Here is a 20901-nt window from a genome sequence, read left to right on the forward strand (position 1 = left end):
GTAGTCTTTAGCTGGAATACTGGAGCAGATCAAAGGAGCTTTGGAAATCTGGCTGAGGGCCACTGTCCCAGACCTGGCATTGGGTTGGCTCTACTGGCTGCTAAGTAACATCTCTTTCTACCAGTAATTGCCCTTTCCCAAAGAGGACTGGGTGGCTTCTGGCATGGGATCCTGGGTTCTAGGAGCATATTACCTCCTTGGGGATAGGGACTGACCCCTTTTTGTTATATCCAAAGCACCTAGCCTAGTGCCTGACCCAAAGCCAACCTTTAATGGATGCTTGTTGAATTGAATCAAATTAGAGGCATAGCGTCTGAGATCTAGAGCCAGAAGAGACCTAAGAGGCCAGCAAATCTAACCTCATTTTGCAGAAGAGAAACCTGAGGCACAAAATGGGTAAGTGACTTGACCAGGATCTCTTAGCTAATTTTAGTGTCTTCAAGACTCCTAAGTTCACAGCCTGTCTAGTATGCCCTGCTGCCGCTAATTAAATTGATCCAGAATTGAGAAGGACCTTGGAGATCACCTCGTGCAACCCCCTCATCTTACGGATGGGGAGACTAAGTTCAAGAGAGCAGAAATGAGAGTTCAGGTCAAGCAGCTAGTGAATAGCTGTGCTGGCCTCCTGGGGCAGGAGATACTTGAGATTTGCCAATCCTCTTGGGCCTTTCTTTCTTCCCTCTGTGCTTGTAACTCTTGTAAGCAGAATGGGGGAGGAAGAGGCTTAGAAAAGCTTTTTTCAAGGCTCCCACACACCGAAGGAAGGGTGTCTCTACCGTACTGTCCCGTGGCCAAGAACTATTTGTAGTTAACTCAATGCCCACTGACATATTTATCTCCTGCCTGCAGTATGGGAACAGGAGGAGGAGGGGGAGTGAGGGATAGAAAGCAAGGGCTTTGGGGTGAACAGCATGGAATCTGTTCATGAATAGAACGAATTTTGCCTCTCAACACTTAGGCATCCGAGCTTGCGGGCCCTCTGCCTCTAGCACAGGTCATAGATGACCTTTCTGCCTCCATTAGGGGCTGAACCCTGTTCCTCCCAGCTTCCTTTCCACTCTGCCCCTCTCTGAGTCCATGACTCTAAGACTGAGCTTGGCTGCCTGGGCACAGTTGGTTTCTACCATTCTGTACTGAAAAGAGCCCTGACTGTAGACTGAAAAAAACCTGGGTTCAAGACTTGGCTGTACCCCTTACTGACTGAGTGAACCAGAGGCAGACATTTTGCTTATCACAGCCTCCATTTTCTCTCTTTTAAAATGAAGATAATACATGCTCTCTGTTCTTTAGTCAACAAGACTTTAAGAACCTGCTTTGTGCCTGGTGTTTAGTGCTAAGCCGTGGGTATAAAGGGACAAAAGTGAAGCAGCCCCTGCCCACAACAGGCCTATGTTATATCAGTACAGATTAGCCAAATATTAAAGCCAGAAGGCTTGTTAAAGAATGTATTGTCTTATCTTGTCTGGCCTCTTAGATTAAAAAAAAAGCAGAACAAAACAAAGAAAGGATAGCCCCAATGGAGAAGATCACTTGCCCTTGCTCATATGATGCCAACCCAATTTTTGGGAATCCTGTGCCCTTTTCAGAAATGTCACCACAAAAAGCCCAGGTAAGAATGATGCTTTGCCCCAGCTTACATTGTAGTTCCTAATTGGCATGGGGACTGGGAATCAGTTCTCCCAATATTTAGTGGTTATGCTTTGACCTCTAAACTATACTGAAAAATGCTCTGAATGGTGGTTGGTTGCTATTTTACAAATGATGCCATTTGCTGACTACTGTAGGTATCATTGTGAAAAAAAGAATGGACCAGAGGATCTGTGCACATATATAAGGGAAAAGAATATTAAATTAATTAAATATTAAATTAATTCAATTCCACTCAAATAATAATTCAATGGTGGTGGTTGTAGCTACAGTGCCCAGCACATACAGTAGGTAGGCCCTTAATAAAATTGAATTCAAAATCAATTCTGTTCTCTAGAAGTTCTAGGATTTGATTAAGGACCCACTTTTTTGTGTGTAGTCCTGAAGCAAAGCTCTTGGGCTTAAGAAGGGGCAGCTCCCTACTGCTCCCAGCTTCTCTGATGTCAATGCCAATTTCTCCACCACACACCTGCATAGCTGAGGCCAGGGCAGATGTTTTGTTTAGCGCCTCTTCTAGTGCCTTACATCTGACCAGCATTCAATCCATACCTGGCCTGTAGTTCTAACAAGCTCTGCTCCATGTAAGCTTTGTGATCCAGGCCAAGTCCCTTTGTATCTCTGGGTCTCAGTTTCCTCTTCTGTAATTGGGTTAAAAGATCTAAAAAATTTCTTCTACCCTGTAGAATGAACACCACATTTGGAGTAAGAAAAACCTGAATTCAAATCCTGGCACTGATTTTTAATAGTGATGAGCCCCTGGGCTCATCCTGAAAATGACTCATCCCTAATCTTCAGTTTCCTCAGCTGTAAAATGGGGATAATAATGTTTATGCTGCTAAACTCACAGGGTTATTGTGAGGAAAGCACTTTATAAACCAAACACTATATAATAATGGAATTATTTTTATTCAAAGATCGTTTGGAGCTCTACCACTAGTTTTCTAAAATCTGTGTCGGATTTAAGACTATGAATGGCAAGGGCAAAGATTGAATGTAATAATGAAAAAGCATTTATTAAGTATTTGCTATGTGCTAAGCCTTGCAGTTACAAATAAATATAAAAGTGAGACAAGTCCTCATGTGCAAAGAGCTTCATTCTAATAGGATAAGACAGCATATGTTGGGGAGTGGTGACCAGGGAAGGAAACGTTTTGGGGTGGGGTGGGGGTAGAGAAGATGCTGGGAAGCTGAATTGATTCATAATTAGAACAGTCAATTGACACACCCTATCCAGGAACAATAGCGTCATAGCAATGTCGATTTGATTACTGACCCCAGAGTAAGAGGCAGAAAGGGGGAGGTGATATATAAATGTTGAGATGGCCAGAGTGGACAGCTGGCTGGGATGGGAAGCATGTTCTGGTCTGATAGTCTAGAGCTGCTTGGGCGGAGTGGAGCTAATTGAGTTAGCTCTTACTAATTTACCTATCAAATGATTTGTTGCCTGGCACCTCTCCCAGGACTGCCACTTAAGACTTTTGGAGCCATTGGGTACCACTTTGCTTAGGAAACCAATGCATCACTGAGTGGCATCTTCCTTGTGCCAAAGCCTTATTCTTCTCCATCCCAGGGCAAGTCTGCATATGCCAAGGAGATAAGATTCATAGGCTCATAGGTTCCTAGGTCTAAAACTGGAAGGAACCTGTAAGATCATGCAGTCCTTCATTTTATGGAGGAAGAACTTGAGGTTCGGAGGGGAAGTGACTTGTTCAAAGTCAAATGGATCGTAAGTGACAGAGAGATGATTTGAACCTACATTATCTGACTTGAAATCCACTGTACCACACTTGCCCTCAGCATGTGAAGAGTTGGGCTGCCCAAGTTCAAGTTCTGGCTCTGAAACTTGTTTTCTTTTTCTTTCTTTTTCTTTTTTTTCCATATTAGCTATGTTAAAAAAAAAAAGACACAAAAGATAAAGAGAAAAAAATATACTTCATTCAGTATTCTTGAGTTCATCAGTTTTCTCTCTGGATATGGATAGCATGTTTCATTATTAGTCTTTTGGAATTGTGATAGATCACTGTTGATCCCTTTGATCAAAGTTGCTATGTCTTTCATAGTTGATCATCCTTACAATATTACTGTTACTGGTTCTGCTCACCTCACTCTGCATCAATTCTTATAAGTCTTCCCAGGTTTCTCTGAAACTATCCCCTTCATCATTTCATACAGCATAGTAGTATTCCATCACATTCATACATCACAATTTATTCAGCCATTCCTCAATTGATGGATTCTAATTCTTTGTCCCCACAAAAAGAACTGCTATAAATATTTTTGTATAGATAAGTGCCCTTTCCTTTACTCTGATTAATTTGGGGTACAGACCTAGTATTGGTATTGCTGGATCAAAGGATGTGCACAGTTTTATAGCCCTTTGGCCACAGTTCCAAATTTCTCTCCAGAATAGAGACACTAATGCACTGTTGGTGGACAAATGTCCGTATTTTCCCACATCCCCTTCCAGCATTTGTCATTTTTCTTTCCTGTCATCTTGGCTTATCTTCCACTGTTTTTCTATATGCCCTTGGACAAGTCATTTTTTTTTCCTCTCTGGCCTCAGTTTTTCCCTCCTTTAAAAAAAAAAGTATTCAAATAGATTATCTCTAAGGTGTGTTCCAGCTAGAACAATATATAAATTGATGAATCAGGTGATTGTGGGAGTCAGGAAAGAAAGAGATTAGGCTCCCAATATAAAGTTTTGTGCTTGAATTTTTAAAAAGTCAATGACACCAGTGGGTGGCAAGGAGAGAGGTGGTTAGACATTTCAGAAGGAAAAGATAAGGGAAGTTTTGTAGATTTTAATAAGGTAAGAATCAACAGTGACTTGACTATCTCCCACCCCCCCCCAAAAAAGAAAAACCTCAAGCTAAGACTTCATTGGTCTCAGGGGTGGGGAACCTTCAGCCTCCAGGGCACATGTGGCCTTCTAGGTTCTCGGGTGTGGCCTTTTGACTGAGTCCAAGTTTTACAGACCAAATCTTTTTTTTAATTATTTTATTATTTTTATTAAGGAAATTTGTTCTGTGAAGTTTGGATTCAGTCAAAGGGCTGCACTTGAGGACCTAGAGGGCTGCATATAGCCTTCAGGCCCCAGGTTCCCCATCTCAGATAGAGGACTAGTATCCAGAAGGTGGGAACTTCATCCCACAGTCCTCTGCTCTGGTCAGGTCATATCTGAAGGGCTGTGTTCATTTAGAAGGGGTATTGATAAATAGGAGAATGTTCAGAGAGGGAAAGCCAAGGTATTGACAGACCTTGGAGCTATGTCATAAGAGGATCACTTGAAAGAAATATGGGTGCTAGCCTGGAGAAAGGAAGACAACTCTTGAGATATTTGAAGACAATTATGGTTGACACCCCCATCCCCCACCCCCACCATGTAGAAGTTGGGTTACAAGGAATCTGCTTGACCTCAAATGTCAGAATTAGAAGGTAGTTTAGTGAACTCAAAGGACAGTGTATTTGAAGTCAGAGGACCTGTATTCAGATCCCAACTCTGAAATTTAATTTTTGTTTAACCTTGAGCAAGTCTCTTCCCCTCCCTGTGCCTCAGTTTCCTCCTCTGTAAAAGGATAGAGTTGGAGTAGCCTGGCCTCTGAGGTCCTTTCCAGTCTTCTGTCTAGGCCTCTCTGATGTTACAAAGAAGCATGTTATACCATGTAAGGAAGCATTAATTTCTTAACCAGCAGAGCTGTTCAAAAGTCAAATGGGCTTGCCTTGGGCAATAGTGAGTTCCTGGTCCTGGAAGCTTTAAGGCCTCCTGAAGACCCCTGCGTGAAGGGTCACTTTCTTCCAACTCAGATTCTGTGTTCCATCTGCCTGAGATCACTGCCATTCCTAAAAGCAAGGGATGGCAGCAGTCACCTCTGAGGGTTCTTGCTACTTCAAGATTCTGGCAGGCCTAGACTCCTATCCCATTGGCCAAGATGCCATATGCTTGGCATGTTCATGATTGCCTGGCCAGGACTGAGCCTGTCTGGGAGACTAGTCTTAGACCTGGGCCCTTTCCTGGAGGCTATATGTTTTAAATGTACAGCCTTGATCTCACCAGGGTATCTTTGGCAGAGTCTGTATGTGTGTGTGTATGTGTGATGATGAGAAGGGGGTATAAGTGGGAGAGGTCTCTTTGTGACCCATGTAATCTAGTCCTGGTGGTCACATTTCCTCATGCCCAGGGCAGCCTCTGACTTTCTGTGTGACCTTGGATGAGTCATTCATCCTTTTTCTCTAAGCTTCAGTTTCCCCTTCTGAAAAACCATGCCCTCAGTTTCGCCAGCAGTCTCAGAGATTGTTGATAGAATATCTGTTGGGTGCATGGGGCTTCTTGGGTTGAAGAGAAATTCCCCCTCCCATTATTGACCTTGCTAGATGATAGATTGGCAGCCAAAGACCTCCAGGACTGGCCTCTCATGTGTTTGAAGAATGTGGGAGTATGTTATGCAGAGGGGTGGGGATCCCAGAAAGATGTAGTCAACTCTCTATTTTCCACCATCAGAGAAGACATGGGTAGCATGAATATTTGGAATCATACCTAATTCCAAACTTAATTGGTATCAACTCACCCCCTCCAGTCTTTCTCTATAAGAAGATGGATGGATGGGAATTTCTCCTCTTCTAGCATACTCACTAGCAGCAGGATTAGAAGGATGAGTTAGGAACCTGGATGAGGCCTATACTGGCTCATAATAGGCTGAGGCATTCCCTACCTCTCCAGGGCTCACTTCCTTCTCTAGCAAATGAGAAGCTTGAACTAGCTGGTCTGAGGACCTTCCTAGTTCCTCAGTCTTATGTTCCCATAGGAACCTGTGATCACACCCTCTGGATGATAGAGAGTTGACAGTGTCATTAGAGGGGGCAGTCCAATTCATTGATTTCCTTTCCCCTTATGAATTCAAAGTAGGCTAGAGGGCTGGACAATGGGATTGGGACTGAGTCTCTGCTGTTTTCTCTTTAGCTGATCAGCGGAGGTTCCATCGTAAGTGCTGAGGCAGTATGGGATCATGTCACCATGGCCAACCGGGAGTTGGCGTTTAAGGCGGGCGACGTCATCAAGGTCCTGGATGCTTCCAACAAGGACTGGTGGTGGGGCCAGATCGATGATGAGGAGGGATGGTTTCCTGCCAGCTTTGTGAGGGTGAGTGACTATTATCCCCCTTACCACCCTAACCTGACTCCTCTACCTGCTCCTCCACTTCTTCTAGTCTCTCTTCCTCTATTTCCCTTCATTTCCTAATCTACTCTTTACCCTTTTCTTCCTTGATTTCCCTTCTTTTGAACCCTTTTCTTAATCTTTCTCTTCCTGTTTGCCTTCAGCCTTGTCCACTTACATTTTTATTTCCTCTCTCTCTCTGTCTCTCTCTGTCTCTGTCTCTCCTCTCAGTCTTACTCTGTCTCTGTCTCTCTCTCTCTCCCTCCCTCCCTCCCTCCCTCCATCCCTCTCTTGTCCTTTTCCTTCTCCCACTGTGACCCTTGGTGTGTTTGACCTTGAGCAGCAGTCAGAGGGCCTGTGTTCAGATGTTACTGACACTACTGTTGTGAGCTTGGGTAGGCTACTTGGCCTTTCTAGGCCTTAGTTTCCTCTTGGAAAAAGAGGGAGTTGGGCTAGCTGGCTTCTGAGGGCCCTTCCAGAGTTGGAGCTAGTATCTTACTGTCCCTTCCCTTCTCTGGGCATCCCGTTGCTTATCTGTACTATGAGTAGGCTAGTGAAGATGATACCCAAGGACCCTTCTAGCTATGAGTCCTAAGGTTCTGCCCAGATAACACAATGTAGATTCTAAGGGGTCCTCCAACTCTGACATTCATCACCTTCCAGCTTCCTTCTCCTCAGATTATTGCCTTCTCCTTTCTACACTTATGTTTCCTCTTCTGCCTTTTGTTTGTACCCTTCCTCCCTTATTCTCTCCCTATCTCCTCCCCTTCCCCCCTTTCTCCTCCTCCTCCCTCTCTATTCTTAGTCCTCCTTCCTCCTGATTCCCTTCCTTATCCATTCTCCCTCCCTTATTCTTCCTCTTCTTTCTCCTCCTATTTTCTACCCCCATTTCTCCTCCCTCCCCCCCATATCTCCTCCTCCTTCCCCCATTTCTCCTCCTCCCTCCCCCTCATTTCTCCTCCTTCCCTTCATTTCTCTTTCTGCCTCCCCCCATTTCTCCTTCTGCCTCTTCTTTTCTCCTTTTCCCTCCCCCATTTCTCCTGCCTCCCCCTCATTTCTCCTCCTCCTTCCTCCCTAGATCTCCTCCCTCCCCCATTTCTCCTCCTCCTTCTCTCCTTTTTCTCCTCTTTCTTTCCCCTCCTCCCCCTCACCCCCCTTTCCTTTTCTTTCCTTTCCTTGATTCCCTTCGTTGCTGAAATGTCATCACTACAGCAAGGTTGTTGCTGGTCTGTCTTTCTGCTGTTAATGTGAGGAGTGCGGGGCTTCTTTCCCTGAGGGACTGTACATTTTGATTGCAGATTTTTCTCTGTAGCTCAGCTCTAGACAATTCTGGAGGAGGGAAGCTAAGGGGGAAGCAGATAGCCTGAAAACCTCCCTAGAGAACTCACTCTTAGAAGCTGTGCAGTGTCTGGCCTTCTCTTTCACAAGGGCCCTTGGGGCAGGGTCCCAAAAGGTCTGAAAGGCCTCATACCCTAAGCTGACCAAACTGTGTACTGAAAGGAGCATAACCCCAGCAGTTATCAGTATTGCTATTCTCTCAGTGTATGCCCATGGGCAAGTCATTTCCCCCTCCAGGCTTCAGTTACTTTGTCCATAAAATGGGGAGATTGGAGATATTCTGCAAGGTGCCTTTTATTTCTAAAATCAGAATCCTTTACTCTTGGAAGTCCCTTCCAGCTCTGGCATTCTGTAGTTCTATGAATCTCAGCACCTAGTTTTCCCAGTCTGTAAAATGAGAGGCTAAAACCTGTCCTATATACTTTACCAGGGTGGTGTGAGGATGGAATGAGCTCATTGATGCCCAAGTACATTGGAAAGCTAAGACGCCCCCAAGAATGGAAGCGCTGTGATTGCCATCTCTGAATCTCAGGGATGTAAGGCTGCTCCTAGGGCATTTTTAATTCAACCCCTATCTACATGAAAATTCCTTCTAGGATCCCCTGACCAAAGTAATCATCTTGAACACCTTCTTGAAGTCCAGAGATGTGGAACTCCCAACCTTCTGGGGCAAGGCCTTCTTCTTTAGTAATCACTAGAAATCCAAGGTGAAGGTCTCTTCGTAGTAGAATATCTACTGGAGAGGCATCCTTGGCTGGAAACAGGGGGTTTTTGTCTTTCTTGTTTCCTGAAGCCTTTGGGCAGTCCGTCTGGGTAAGGTAGCCTGTGGACCCCTTCTCAGAATCATGTTTTTATTTTTTTATTTTTATCTTTTGGAGACAATTGGGGTTAAGTGACTTGCCCAAATTCACACAGCTAGAAAGTGTCTGAGGCTGGATTTGAATTCAGGTCCTCCTGACTCTGGGGCCTGTGCTCTATCCACTGCAGCACCACCTAGCTGCCCCAGAATCATGTTTTTAAACACATAAAATAAAATACATAAGATTATAAAAAATTATATTAAATGTATATTATAAATTAATTAATATAATAAATTATAATGTATAATATAATAAATTGTAAGTATATTAAAATCATTATCAGAATATTTGTTTTTGCTTTGTTTTGTTTAAAAAATAAAAGTCCTACACCCCAGGTTAAACAGTGTAAAGAATGATGGATCTGGAGTCTGAGGTCCTGGATTTGAATCCAGTTCCTGATGCTTACTAACTATGTAGCTGTGAACACTTCTCCTTTTTGGGCCTCAGTTTCCCCTTCTGCAAAATGAGAGGGTCAGATTCAGTGACCTATAAGATCTCTTCCAGCTCTAGACCTATGATCCTATGACCCTGAACTGTAATTCTGAGTCTCCCTAATAACACCACTATCTATCCTGTTCCTCAATACAAGAGAGACTTTGTAAGATACGTATGGGACATCTGGCTTCTACTTGCATAGCAGGATTCACAAAAGCTTGTCTTAGTGGGCTTATACATATGCGTGTGTGTGTGTGTGTGTGTGTGTGTGTATGTGTGTGTGTATAAAAATACCATCTATTAAGCACCTATGTGCCTACCATTATATTAAATACTTTACAAACATTGCATCATTTGCTCCTCACAACAACCCTGGGAGATAGGTACTATTATTATCCCCATTTTACAGATGAGAAAACTGAGGGAAGTGACTTGCTTAGGGTCACACAGCTAGGAAATATCTGAGGCAGGATTTGAACTCAGATCTTCCTGACTCCAGACCCAACACTCTATGCACTATTATGGCACTACCATCTACCTTTTCTATTTAAATTGGATACCAAGGCATCTCCCCTTCCCAATTTCTGGATTTGGAGCAACTTTCAGATTTCAGATTTGGAAGATTCCAGAGTCTCAGGGATGTGGAACATGCAGCCTCGAGGTCACATGTGACCCTCTAGGTGCTCAAGATGGCCCTTTGAGCAAATCGCTCGTTCACACTTGAGGATCGAGAGGGCCATATATGGCCTCAAGGATGCAGGTTCCCCACCCCTGCTCCAGACTGCTTCATGGGACTGGGTGTGTAGATAGGCCTCTGACTCTGAGAATCCTGAATCAGAAGGCTCGTGGTTGGGACTGAGGTAGAGCCAAGTTCTCTGGTCAAGCAAATCCATGAGATTGTTGCCCATGAGACAATAGCACATCAAGGACTCTACAAGCTTTATGTCAGTTACTGATACTCCACTTTAATGGACGCTAAACAAAAGTAGCCTGGACCAAGAGCATAAGAGGGATCCTGAGAGATATGGGAATGGGGACAAATGGTTTCTTCTGCTTTCGTTGGCCATTCCTAGAGAATCAGTGTGCTAAGGTGGAAAGAGCTAGGGGCAGGAGACTGTATCATCTTGGGCACATGACTTCACTTATCCATCAAGTGAAGTGGAAGAGGCCTTCAAAGGTCTCTTCTGGCTTTAGAATCCAATGATCCAAAGAAGCAACTCCCTTGTCTGGCCCTCAGTTTCCCTGAACATAGAATGGAGATGATAATAGGGACAAGATAGTCTTATGGAAAGAACCCTAGATTTGGAGATTCCAATCCTCACTCTCTCCTATAATGCTGTGTGAACCAAGACTTTTGTAAGTAAAAGGTGTTGGATTAGATCATTCTGGAGATCTTTTCGAGCTCTGACACTCTCTGATCCCATTTGCTGTGTCTATCTCCCAGGGCCATTTTGAGAATTAAATGAAATAATGGGCAAGAAAGGGCTTTGTGACAATAGCATGATGGGTCCCCTGAATAATGAGAAGCTGACTAGGGCTTTAGGAATGTGGCCATCTGAATAACCTCCTTTCTCATCCTCTTTCTTGTGTAGAGGAGCAGACAATGTCTAATAGATGCCAGCTCTGGGGAGAACAGGAGAGGCATCACTCGGATTTGGCCCCATGGCTCCCACCCCCCCACTGAAGCTGGTGCCTGGCAACAGTTGGTGCTGTTGCCATCCCCATCACCAGCCTCACTCCTTTTAAAGATCCATCATGCTAGCTGTCATATGATAATTGATTGCAGCCTTTCAAACCCTATTTCTGGTTTTAACACAGTCCAGCTTTACGGGTGGCAAATTTGCTGGTCACCGTGTAAATTGGTACCATAATGGCTCCCAAATCAATCCATGACCATTTCCTGAGTGCTCATATCTACCCAGCGATATACCAAGCTCTATGGGGTGGGAGTGGGGGAGGGAGGATAGAGGATAGAAAATAGGGAGGATAGAAGAGGGCATAGAGTTAGAAGAGACCTTAAAATCTGGAATGTCCAAGCTGAGAGAAAACTGACAAATCACAGTGTCAGAGCTAAAAGGGACCTTAGAACTTAGAATGTTAAAACTGGAAAAGATCTTTGACTAGAGAATGTCAGAGATGATAGAATGTAGAACATAGAAAGGACCTTAGAGCATAGAATAGCAGAGTTAAAAGTAACCTTAGAACACAGTATGTCCCAACTGAATTGGGAGGAACCTTAGAACATAAATGGTCAGAATGGGGAAGGACTTTAGGACATAGAATTGTCCACTTGTAGAGACCTTTGAACATGGAATGTCAGAATTGAGAAGGACCTTAGAATACAGAGTGTTTCACTGATGAGAGATGGTAGATCTATGAGAGACCTTAGAACATTGACTATCAAAACTGGAAGGGATCTTAGAACTTAGAGGTCATTTTTAAAAAAAATTAATTTGTTTTCAGTTTTCTACAATCACTTCCATGTATCTTACATTTTTCCCCCTCCCTCCCTCACGTTCCCCTTCCTTCCCCCCTTCCTCCTCCTTCCCTCCTTGAGATGGTGTACAATCTTATATAAGTTCTACACATACATTCTTATTAAATGCATTTTCATCTTAGTCATGTTGCATAGAAGAATTAAAATGAATGGCAGAAACTATAAAAAAACCAGAACAAAACAAAACACAAGAGAAAATAGACTGCTTCATTCTGCAATCAGTTCCATAGTTCTTTCTCTGGATGTGGATGGCATTTTGCCTCAAGAGTCTATTGGGAATTTTTTAGATCCTTGCATTGCTGAGAAGGGCTAAGTCTACCAGAAAAATTCCTCACACACTGTGATTGTTACTGTGTACAAAGTTCTCCTGGTTCTGCTCCTTTCACTCAGCATCAGTTCATATAAGTCTTTGCAGGCCTCTCTGAAGTCTTCTGGTTCATCGTTTCTTATAGCACAATAGTATTCCATTACATTCATATACCTCATCTTGTTCAGCCATTCCCCAGTTGATGGGCATCCCCTCAATTTCCAGTTCTTGGCCACCACAAAGAGAGAGCTGCTATAAATATTTTTGTACATGTGGGACCCATTGCCATTTTTATGATCTTTTTGAGATACAGTCCTAGAAGTGATATTGCTGGATCAAAGGGTATGCACATTTTTGTAGCCCTTGGGCACAAGAACTTAGAGGTCTTAAGAGCAAGGAGGGACCTTAGAACATGATGTTAAGGCTGAGAGGATCCTTAGAACAGAGATATCAGATCTCAGGAGAACCTTAGAACATAGAATATCAAAGCTGGGAGAGGCCTTAGAACAGAGAAAGTCAGAGCTGAGGAAGTACTTAGAAAAAAGAATGTCATAGATAGGAGAGACTTTATAACTTAGAATATCAGGGCTGAGAGGGGTATGGAATGTCTGAGCTGAAAGGGACCTTAAAAGAGTGAATGTCAAACCTGGAAGAAGACTTATGAGATAAATTATCAGACCTGAGACAAGACTTGGAACAGAGAATGTCAAAGTTGGGAGGGCCCTTAGAACAGTGAAGGTCAGAGCTGGGAGGACCCTTAGAACACAAGGTCAGAGCTCGGAGAGGCCTTAGAACAGGGAATGTCAGGGCTGGGAAGGGGCTTTAGAACACAGGACATTGAAATCCTTCTCCATACAACAGCCTTTCAGATACTTGAAGACAGTTATGTCCTTCTGAACCTTTTTCTTGTCCATATTAAAGCTCTCCAATTCCTTCAACCTATCCTCATGTGGGATGGACTCCCAACTTCACCATTCTGGACATGCCAGCTTGTCAGTGTCCTTCCTAATCCCTGGTGCCCAGAATGAAACACTGTACCTCATAGCCTAGCTCAAGACACTACACAGTGCTGACTCATTATGCCTGGAGTCCACTGACACCTTCAGATCTTTTTCAGACATTGCTGTCCAACCATGCCTCTTGTTCTTATGAAGTGTAAGACTTTCAGTTTCTCCTTAATGTATTTCAGCTTATAGTATTAGATTTAGCCCAATGCTCTCTCTAGCCTGTCAGTATCTTTTATGGTTCTGATTCTGCTGTATAGTGTGTCACCTGCAAATTTAATGAGCACACTCTTTATGCCTTTATCCAAGTCATTGATAAAGTCATTAAACAGCACAGATCCCTGGGTCACTCCATTGGAGACTTCTTGCCCAGTTGATATTGAATTATTAATGAATACTTTGAGTCTGTCCAATCACCCAGTTCTCTGTCCACATCATAGTCTGAGATAAGTTCTCAAATGCTTTGCATTCTTCTGATCTGTCACTTAACTAACTTATCCAAAAAGGAATAAGGTCAGGTTGGCGTGATCCAGCCATGCTGGATCTTATCACTTTATCTGTTCAAGGATGTTTTTTGGGAACCAAAGTTAGGGTCACTGGCTTATAGTTTACAGACTATTTTCCCCCTTCTCCAGGCCTTCAGAAGGTTTCCTTTCCATGGCCTCAAATCCTGTTCTTCACAGTCCTTTAGATATCACTGACATTGGCTCAGCCATCCTACCTGCCTCTTTTTTCTAAACCTGAGGATGTAGTTCAATTGGACTGGGTGACTGCAGTTCATTAAATCTATCATTTAGCTCAGAGGTGCCTCCAGGTCACATGTGGCCTTCTAGGACCTTGGGTGTGGCCTTTTGATTGAGTCCTGGTTTTCCATAACAAATGCTTTTATTAAGGGGATTTGTTCTGTGAAGCTGGGATTCATTCAAAGGGCTGCACTTGAGGACCTAGAAGGCTACATGTGGCCTGGAGGCCACAAGTTCCCCCACCTCTGACTAGCATTTTATCATCTTGGATATCATCTCCCTATTAGTTGTTTTCCCCCGACATTTTCTGTTGTAAAGGATGTTCTCTTTTGCAGAAAAACCAGAAACAAAAGAAATACTGAGCACTCTGCCTTCTCTCTTGTTAGTTATTGCCATTCCATGTATCCCAAATAGCCATCCTATTTCTTCTTTTGATTCTTCTCTTTCCCTAATAGAACTTTAAAAAAAAAAAAAAAACACCTCTTTTTGTAGAATTAAGTTCTCTTGCCAGCCTCAGCTTTCTGAGCTTTAGCACTTCTAGTAAGCTTTCCAGGGCTGCCTCATGTTCTCCTTATTACCTGCCCTTCCTTCTATCCTCTGCACAAACCTTTTAAAAATCTCATTAGCTCCTGAGTTCCTCCTGCATACACATATTGTTTTTCCTCATTATACTTTGTGTCTTCAGAATTTCAATCTTAAGAGTTTCCTATCCGTCCCTCCCTAACTTCCTTTGAATACTTCAAAATCTGCCTTCCCCAGTTCTAGGGCACATATCAGACTGTGTCAAGCTTTCCTCCCTTTATCATGAGCTCTAGGAAGGAGTGGTGGGTAGTCACTTTTGCCCAACATTCCCATCCTTTCCACCCCAGCCACCTTCCAATTAATGAAAATTAGATCTAAATTTGAATTTTCCTTATAGGTTTCTTTCAAAAGGTTAAATTTTTATTGAGACAAGTCGAGAATGAGAGAGAGAGAGAGAGAGAGAGAGAGAGAGAGAGAGAGAGAGAGAGAGATTCAGACAATGTGTAGAAAATTGAAGTCTCCCATCATTCCTCTATGCCAGATTTATGATCCGTTTAAAAAACATCATCTATTTCCTCTTTCAGGGCAGGTGGTCTGTAGTATACTCTGATGACAGATGCCTTTTCCTCTAAGGTTAACTTGTATCTTCTTTGTATGAATCTTTTCACATATGTTTTCATACATGAATCTTTTCATGTAATCTTTTTTATACTTATATATACACAAACATATATGGAGTTGTTTTCCAGTAGAAGTAGGGCCTTTAAGAGCTTCTTGCTTATTGTTTAAACTTTGGGCCTTTAGGCCTAGATTTTTGAAGTCATGGATTTTTGCTATTAGTTCTTTCCTTGGATTTTAAAACTCTTGTGAACTGCTGGGTCAGTTTCCTAAAATATGACACCCAGCACTGTCACATACTTTAGATATGGCCTGATCAGGGCAGAGGACAGTAATCTATGTGAGAAGATCATAATTAAATTCCTGATGAGTGGCACAGGTAGTCACTCCTAGAGCACAGAATGAATATGGGCAATGACAGTGGGTAGGAGTGTTTGGGATGCTCCCTTAAAGTGGGTCTAGAATAGAATCTTGAAGAATGAGTAGAGTTTGACTAGGAGGAGAGGAGGGGGGAGGAATATTCTTGGTGCCTGGCTTGTATACCCTGATAACTTGTCATGCATTTGTCATCCTCAGATTGATCTAAGACTTTGTTAAGCTTATTTTGAGTTTTAGCCCCAACCATATCCTGACAAGGCAAGTTTGCTTCCCAATGTGGACCCATAATGAGTGCAAATCAATTAGCAAACATTAATTGAGTGCTTCCTGTTGCCTAACTTCATGCTGAGCTCTGTAGGGGACATGTGAAAATTACTAGGCACAGACCATCCAATATCAGAGAAGGAAGGGATTTTAGAACTTAGGCAGAAACACAGACCATAGACAGTTGCTACCTTCAGAGACACAGAGAAAACATTCCAAAATCCTCATCCATACATTCATAGACTGTTAGAGGCTGAAATAATCTTAGTGTTTACTGGTATTTTAGTCCAACTTCTTTGGTTTTCAAATGAGGAAGTCAAGGCCCAGAGGGCAGAAATGTTCATATTTGTTGGTTGTCCAGAACAGAATAACAAAAAATAAAAATAATAATGTATTATTAACAAATAAATATTTCTATATACACAGAGGAACAACAAAAAAAAAAGAGGTTGCTCATGAAAGCACCAAACCAGCGACAGGAAAAATCCTCTGGGTCAGTCCCCCTCCTATGAATAAGTGGCATGTCCTGTGTATCCTCTCTCCAAGGGTGGGGGGGCAGTCTATAGGTCTGGGGAGGTGACGAAGGGGGAAGGGCTAGAGGTAGAGTGGACATTGCCCAAAGCATGATGGAAGATCATGGAAAGAATAATAGGACATAGGAAGATTTACTTTTAGTGGAAAGAATACTAGAATAAGAAACATAGAATCTGGATTTTATTTTTTTTAAGTACATTTGTTTTTTTTTTGTTCTGTTCTTGACAAACATCATCAAACATGAATATTTCCATATAGACAGAGGAATAGGAGAGTAGATTGTTCATGAAAGCATAAGTCCAATAATGCAGTTTGCCTGTTTAAAAAAGAATATGGTAAATTTAACATGTTAGTCTAACATTTTTTACTTGATTTTCTTATGGTTATATTGAAATGCCAGTGGTTTTCATAAATATAGTTTATATCCTGCTACTTTATTAAAACTATTCATTGTTTCAGTTAGTTTCTTTGTGGATTATTTAGGTTTTTCCAAGAATACCACATTTTCCAAGAATACCACAGTTTTTAATATCTACCAGTAGGGACAATTATGACTTGTCTTTGCCAGTGCCTTTACTTTATTTTTCTTGTCCTACGGTTCCTTGCATTTCTATGTTAAATAATAGTGGAGAGAGGAGGCATCCTTGCTTTATCCTTGTTTTTATTAAGAAAGCTTCTAATGTTTCTATGCTTATATACTGACTTTTTATTTTAAATATGTAGTCTTTAATCATATTTTAAAATGATCATTATGCGTCTGTATTTTCTATGTTTTAAAAATATATACATGAATTTTGTACTTTGTCAAAGACTTTGTCTTTATTAATAGGATTATCTGATTTTGATTGCTTTTTAGAAATGATTATTTTAATTTTCTCCCTAATGTTGAATCATTGGTATAAATTCATTGTAGTCATGGTGATTTTTTTGAGATATGTTACTATGGTCTTTTTGCTAGAATTTTATTAAAAATGTTTGCAATATTTATTATTTGTATTAATTCTCTTTACTAGTTTTACTGCCTCCCAATTTAGGTATCATTACCATACAATTAGTTTAGTAAAGTTTTTTCAGAATAATTATCCTCAATACATTGGTATTAATTGCTCTTTATACAGTTAATAGAATTCCCATGTAAACTGCCTATTCCAGGGTTTTGGTTTTTGTTATTATTGAACTGTTCTTTAGGGCTTTTTCAGTTTCATTTTCTGAGATGGGGTGATTTAATATGTCTATTTTATATTCTTTTAATTGAAGTATTTGACATATTTCAAGAAATCATTCATTTCTTTTAAATTCTCAGTTTTGTTAACATATAATTATGCATAGTAGGTTTTTATTCTTGTTGTAATTTTGCCTTCTTTAATTTTTATTTTGTTAATTTGATTTTCCTTTCTCTTTTTAAAATCAGGTTAGCTAAATTTCTTATCAGTTTTGTTAGTTTCTTTAAAAGGCATCCATTAGTTTTATTGTGGGATTTTTTTTTCATCATTTCTGTAGTCTTTGTTTTCTATCTTTTCTATTTCTTCTCTAACTTTCAAGATATTCCCATTTATACCAATTTTGAATTTGTTTATTTGTTATTTTTTTCAATTTCAAAAATTATATACACAATTCATTAACTGTCTTTCTGTTTTGTTACTGTGCATTTTGTGGTATGTGATTTTTCCTCTGAGGACTGTTTTAGCTTCATTCCAAAAATTTTGGCATTTTGTCTCATTAACATTCTCTTCCACATCATTACTAATTGTCTCTGTGATTTGTACTTTAATCCACTCATTCATTAAAATTTCATTTTTAAGTCTCCATTTACATTTATAGTTTTTGCTTGTGTTCTCTCCATTGCTTTTTTTATTGTGTTATGGTCTGTAAAGGAGGTATTTAATATTTTTATTTTATATTTGTAATTTCTTTGTGCCTCAGGACTTGATTTATTTTTCAAAGGTATTAAGAAATATATATATATATATTCTTTAATATTCCCATTCATAAGATATAATAAATATTTCATATCTTACTTTAATAATTTGCTTAATGCAATATTTTCCTTTTGGTTTATCTTTCTGTTAGATTTATCCAGCTACATGAAAGGAACGTTGAAATAGCCTATAATTATTATGCTGTAATCTGTGTCTTCTTGTAGTTCAGTTTACATTTCATTTTTGGATGTGCATTATGTGCCATTTGGTGCATATATATGTTTTGTATTGCTATTGTTTTATTGTCAATGGTTGTTGCTCTGTTATTCAATTGTATCCGACTCTCTGTGATCCTATTTGGGGTTTTCTTGGCAAAGATCCTTGAGTGGTTTGCTATTTCCTTTACCAGTGTGCCCTCATTTTACGGATGAGGAGCTGAGGCAAATAGGGGTTAAGTGACTTGGCCAGGGTCACAAAGCTAAGAAGCTAGAAAGTGTCTGAGACCGGGTTTAAACTCAGATGTTCCTGACTCTAAGCACGGCACTCTATCCAATGCACCACCTAGCTACCCATATAGTGTAGTTTGTCTATTCAATTCAATTCAACAAGCATTGAAGGTTCTATGTGCCATGCACTGTGAGCTGAGAATACAAAAACAAAAACAAGACATGCAAGTAGTCCACATTTTATTAGGAGAACTAGGTATTTCAAATAAACTGGCACACACATATACACTAAGTACATTCAAAAGTAATTTCCGAGGGAAGAGTGCTACCAACTTGGGGACCCTCTTGACATTGCGAATTTTTATATTCTTTCCTCTGATGCATGACTGTAATTCCTGTTTTAACGGAATCATCTGATTTCTAGTAAATTTTGTTCTAACCTCTCCTTTTCATTCAATATGTGTCTATTTTTCGATGTGTTTCTTACATACAGTGAGTTGTTGAGTTTTGTTTCATATCTGTACTGCCATACTCTTTCATTTTAGTGTATTAATCTATTCATACTTAAATTTATAATTGTTAGTATTATCTATTCTTCCATGTATACTTTTGTATTGATTTTATCCCCTATTCTCTTTTAAGTCAACACTTGGGCCTGTTATTAATTTTATAATTTTGATGGTTACAAAACTAATTCCTATTAACTCCTTCCCCATCTCCACCTCCTACTTCCATTTAGTTCTCCTTGACTCTAACACTGTCTTCCCCCACCCCTCTCCTTTTTCTTTCTTTCTCTTTCTTTCTCTCTCTCTTCCTTCCTTCCTTTCTTTCTTTCTTCTTCCTTCCTTCCTTCCTTCCTTCCTTCCTTCCTTCCTTCCTTCCTTCCTTCCTTCCTTCCTTCCTTCCTTCCTCTCTCTCTCTCTCTCTCTCTCTCTCTCTCTCTCTCTCTCTCTCTCTCTCTCTCTCTCTCTCTTTCTTCCCCTCTTTTTCTATCTAATTAAGAGTACAGTTGAAAATACACACCTCCACCTCGAAGTTTAAGTACCATTTTTTTTGTTTCCTTTTCTAAGAACTTTTTCTTTTCTTTGTCCTCATTTCTCCTCCCTTCTCCTCTAGTCTGAATTTTATTTTCTAATACATGGAACAAGTTGGCCTTATGTGTTTGTTCTTTATTCTTGTGTCCCTCACAAAGGTAGCAAAACAAATTTCAACACTTTCCTCAAAATGATATCTATGTTAGCTCTTGCCCCATCCTCTTTTTACCTGTTGTATCTTAGTTGAAATATGAATTCATAAACGAAATAATGTCAAGTAGAACCAGTTTCATGTGGTAATAGTCCTCTGTATCCCAAGGCACAAGGCCTGGCCTACCCTTTACCCCTATAGTCATTCACTGTTCTTAAGGTCAAGTCATCCTATCTCTGATTCTTTGACCCCCTGGGTCTAATTGCTTTTAGGCTTTCATAATTTTCTCCCCTAGCATTAGATGTAGTCCTTTCAGGCACAATCCTTTCCCAGAGAATGTGATTTCTAAGTGTGCAAAATCCTCCTAGGCAAAACCTATCATAAGATCCTTGTCTCTTACCACAAGAATGCTGCCCCCCACCCCCACCTCATCATGGGAATGTTCTTTAATGGCACCCTTTCCTTTCCCTGTAATGGGCAAGAGACTCACTTCTTCTTTGCCCCCTTCTCCTGCCCCCAGTCTTCACTTCACTTGCTTTTCTCCACAGACCCAATCATCTTTTGCTGAAAGATTAAGGAAATTGTTCTCCCTTGTCTGTTTACCTACAGACTGTGGTTGGGTTGCACTCAGCTCACCTTAGTGTAGAATTGCCCAGATTAGAAGGTGAGCAAGTCAGTCATCACCTCAGGCTCCAGCTAGCTCCTGATTATTTCATCCCTTCCACCAGAGCCCAGCCAGAGCAGAAATCTTGCCAACTTCCCTGCTACTGTGTAGCTCATTCTCTCTCCCTTTTTCCTCTTATTCAGGGAAAGAACAATTCAATCTATATTACCATTGTTACTAGAAAGGGCATGATGGCTCCACTCCCAATTCCTGGGACAACCTAAACCAACCCTTCCATCCCTGGCCTCAAGCTTTCCAAAATGAATTGTGTCCTCAGAGTGGAATTTAATCTCCCTGAGGGATAGGACTGTGTCACTTCTATATTTGTAGCACCCAGACCAGGGGTGGGGAACCACATATGACCTTCCTAGGTCCTTGGGTGGGCCTT

The 20901-nt window shown here is 41.1% G+C and overlaps 1 protein-coding gene across 6 annotated transcripts in view; it reads left to right on the top strand.

The window, feature by feature from the left end:
• Positions 1-20901, top strand: part of ARHGEF9 (Cdc42 guanine nucleotide exchange factor 9) — a 379846-nt gene that overhangs the window by 276831 nt on the left and 82114 nt on the right. For 4 of the 6 annotated variants that reach the window (XM_072626502.1, XM_072626505.1, XM_072626504.1 and 1 more), the window contains one exon: positions 6605-6784. In XM_072626502.1, the coding sequence (XP_072482603.1) occupies positions 6605-6784 (180 nt within the window). Of the gene's footprint in view, positions 1-1298; positions 1610-6604; positions 6785-20901 lie in introns of those variants that run through there. The other 2 variants (XM_072626506.1, XM_072626507.1) reach the window with 2 other exon arrangements.

This window comes from Notamacropus eugenii, chromosome X, assembly GCF_028372415.1.
Source record: "Notamacropus eugenii isolate mMacEug1 chromosome X, mMacEug1.pri_v2, whole genome shotgun sequence".
Lineage (NCBI taxonomy): Eukaryota > Metazoa > Chordata > Mammalia > Diprotodontia > Macropodidae > Notamacropus > Notamacropus eugenii.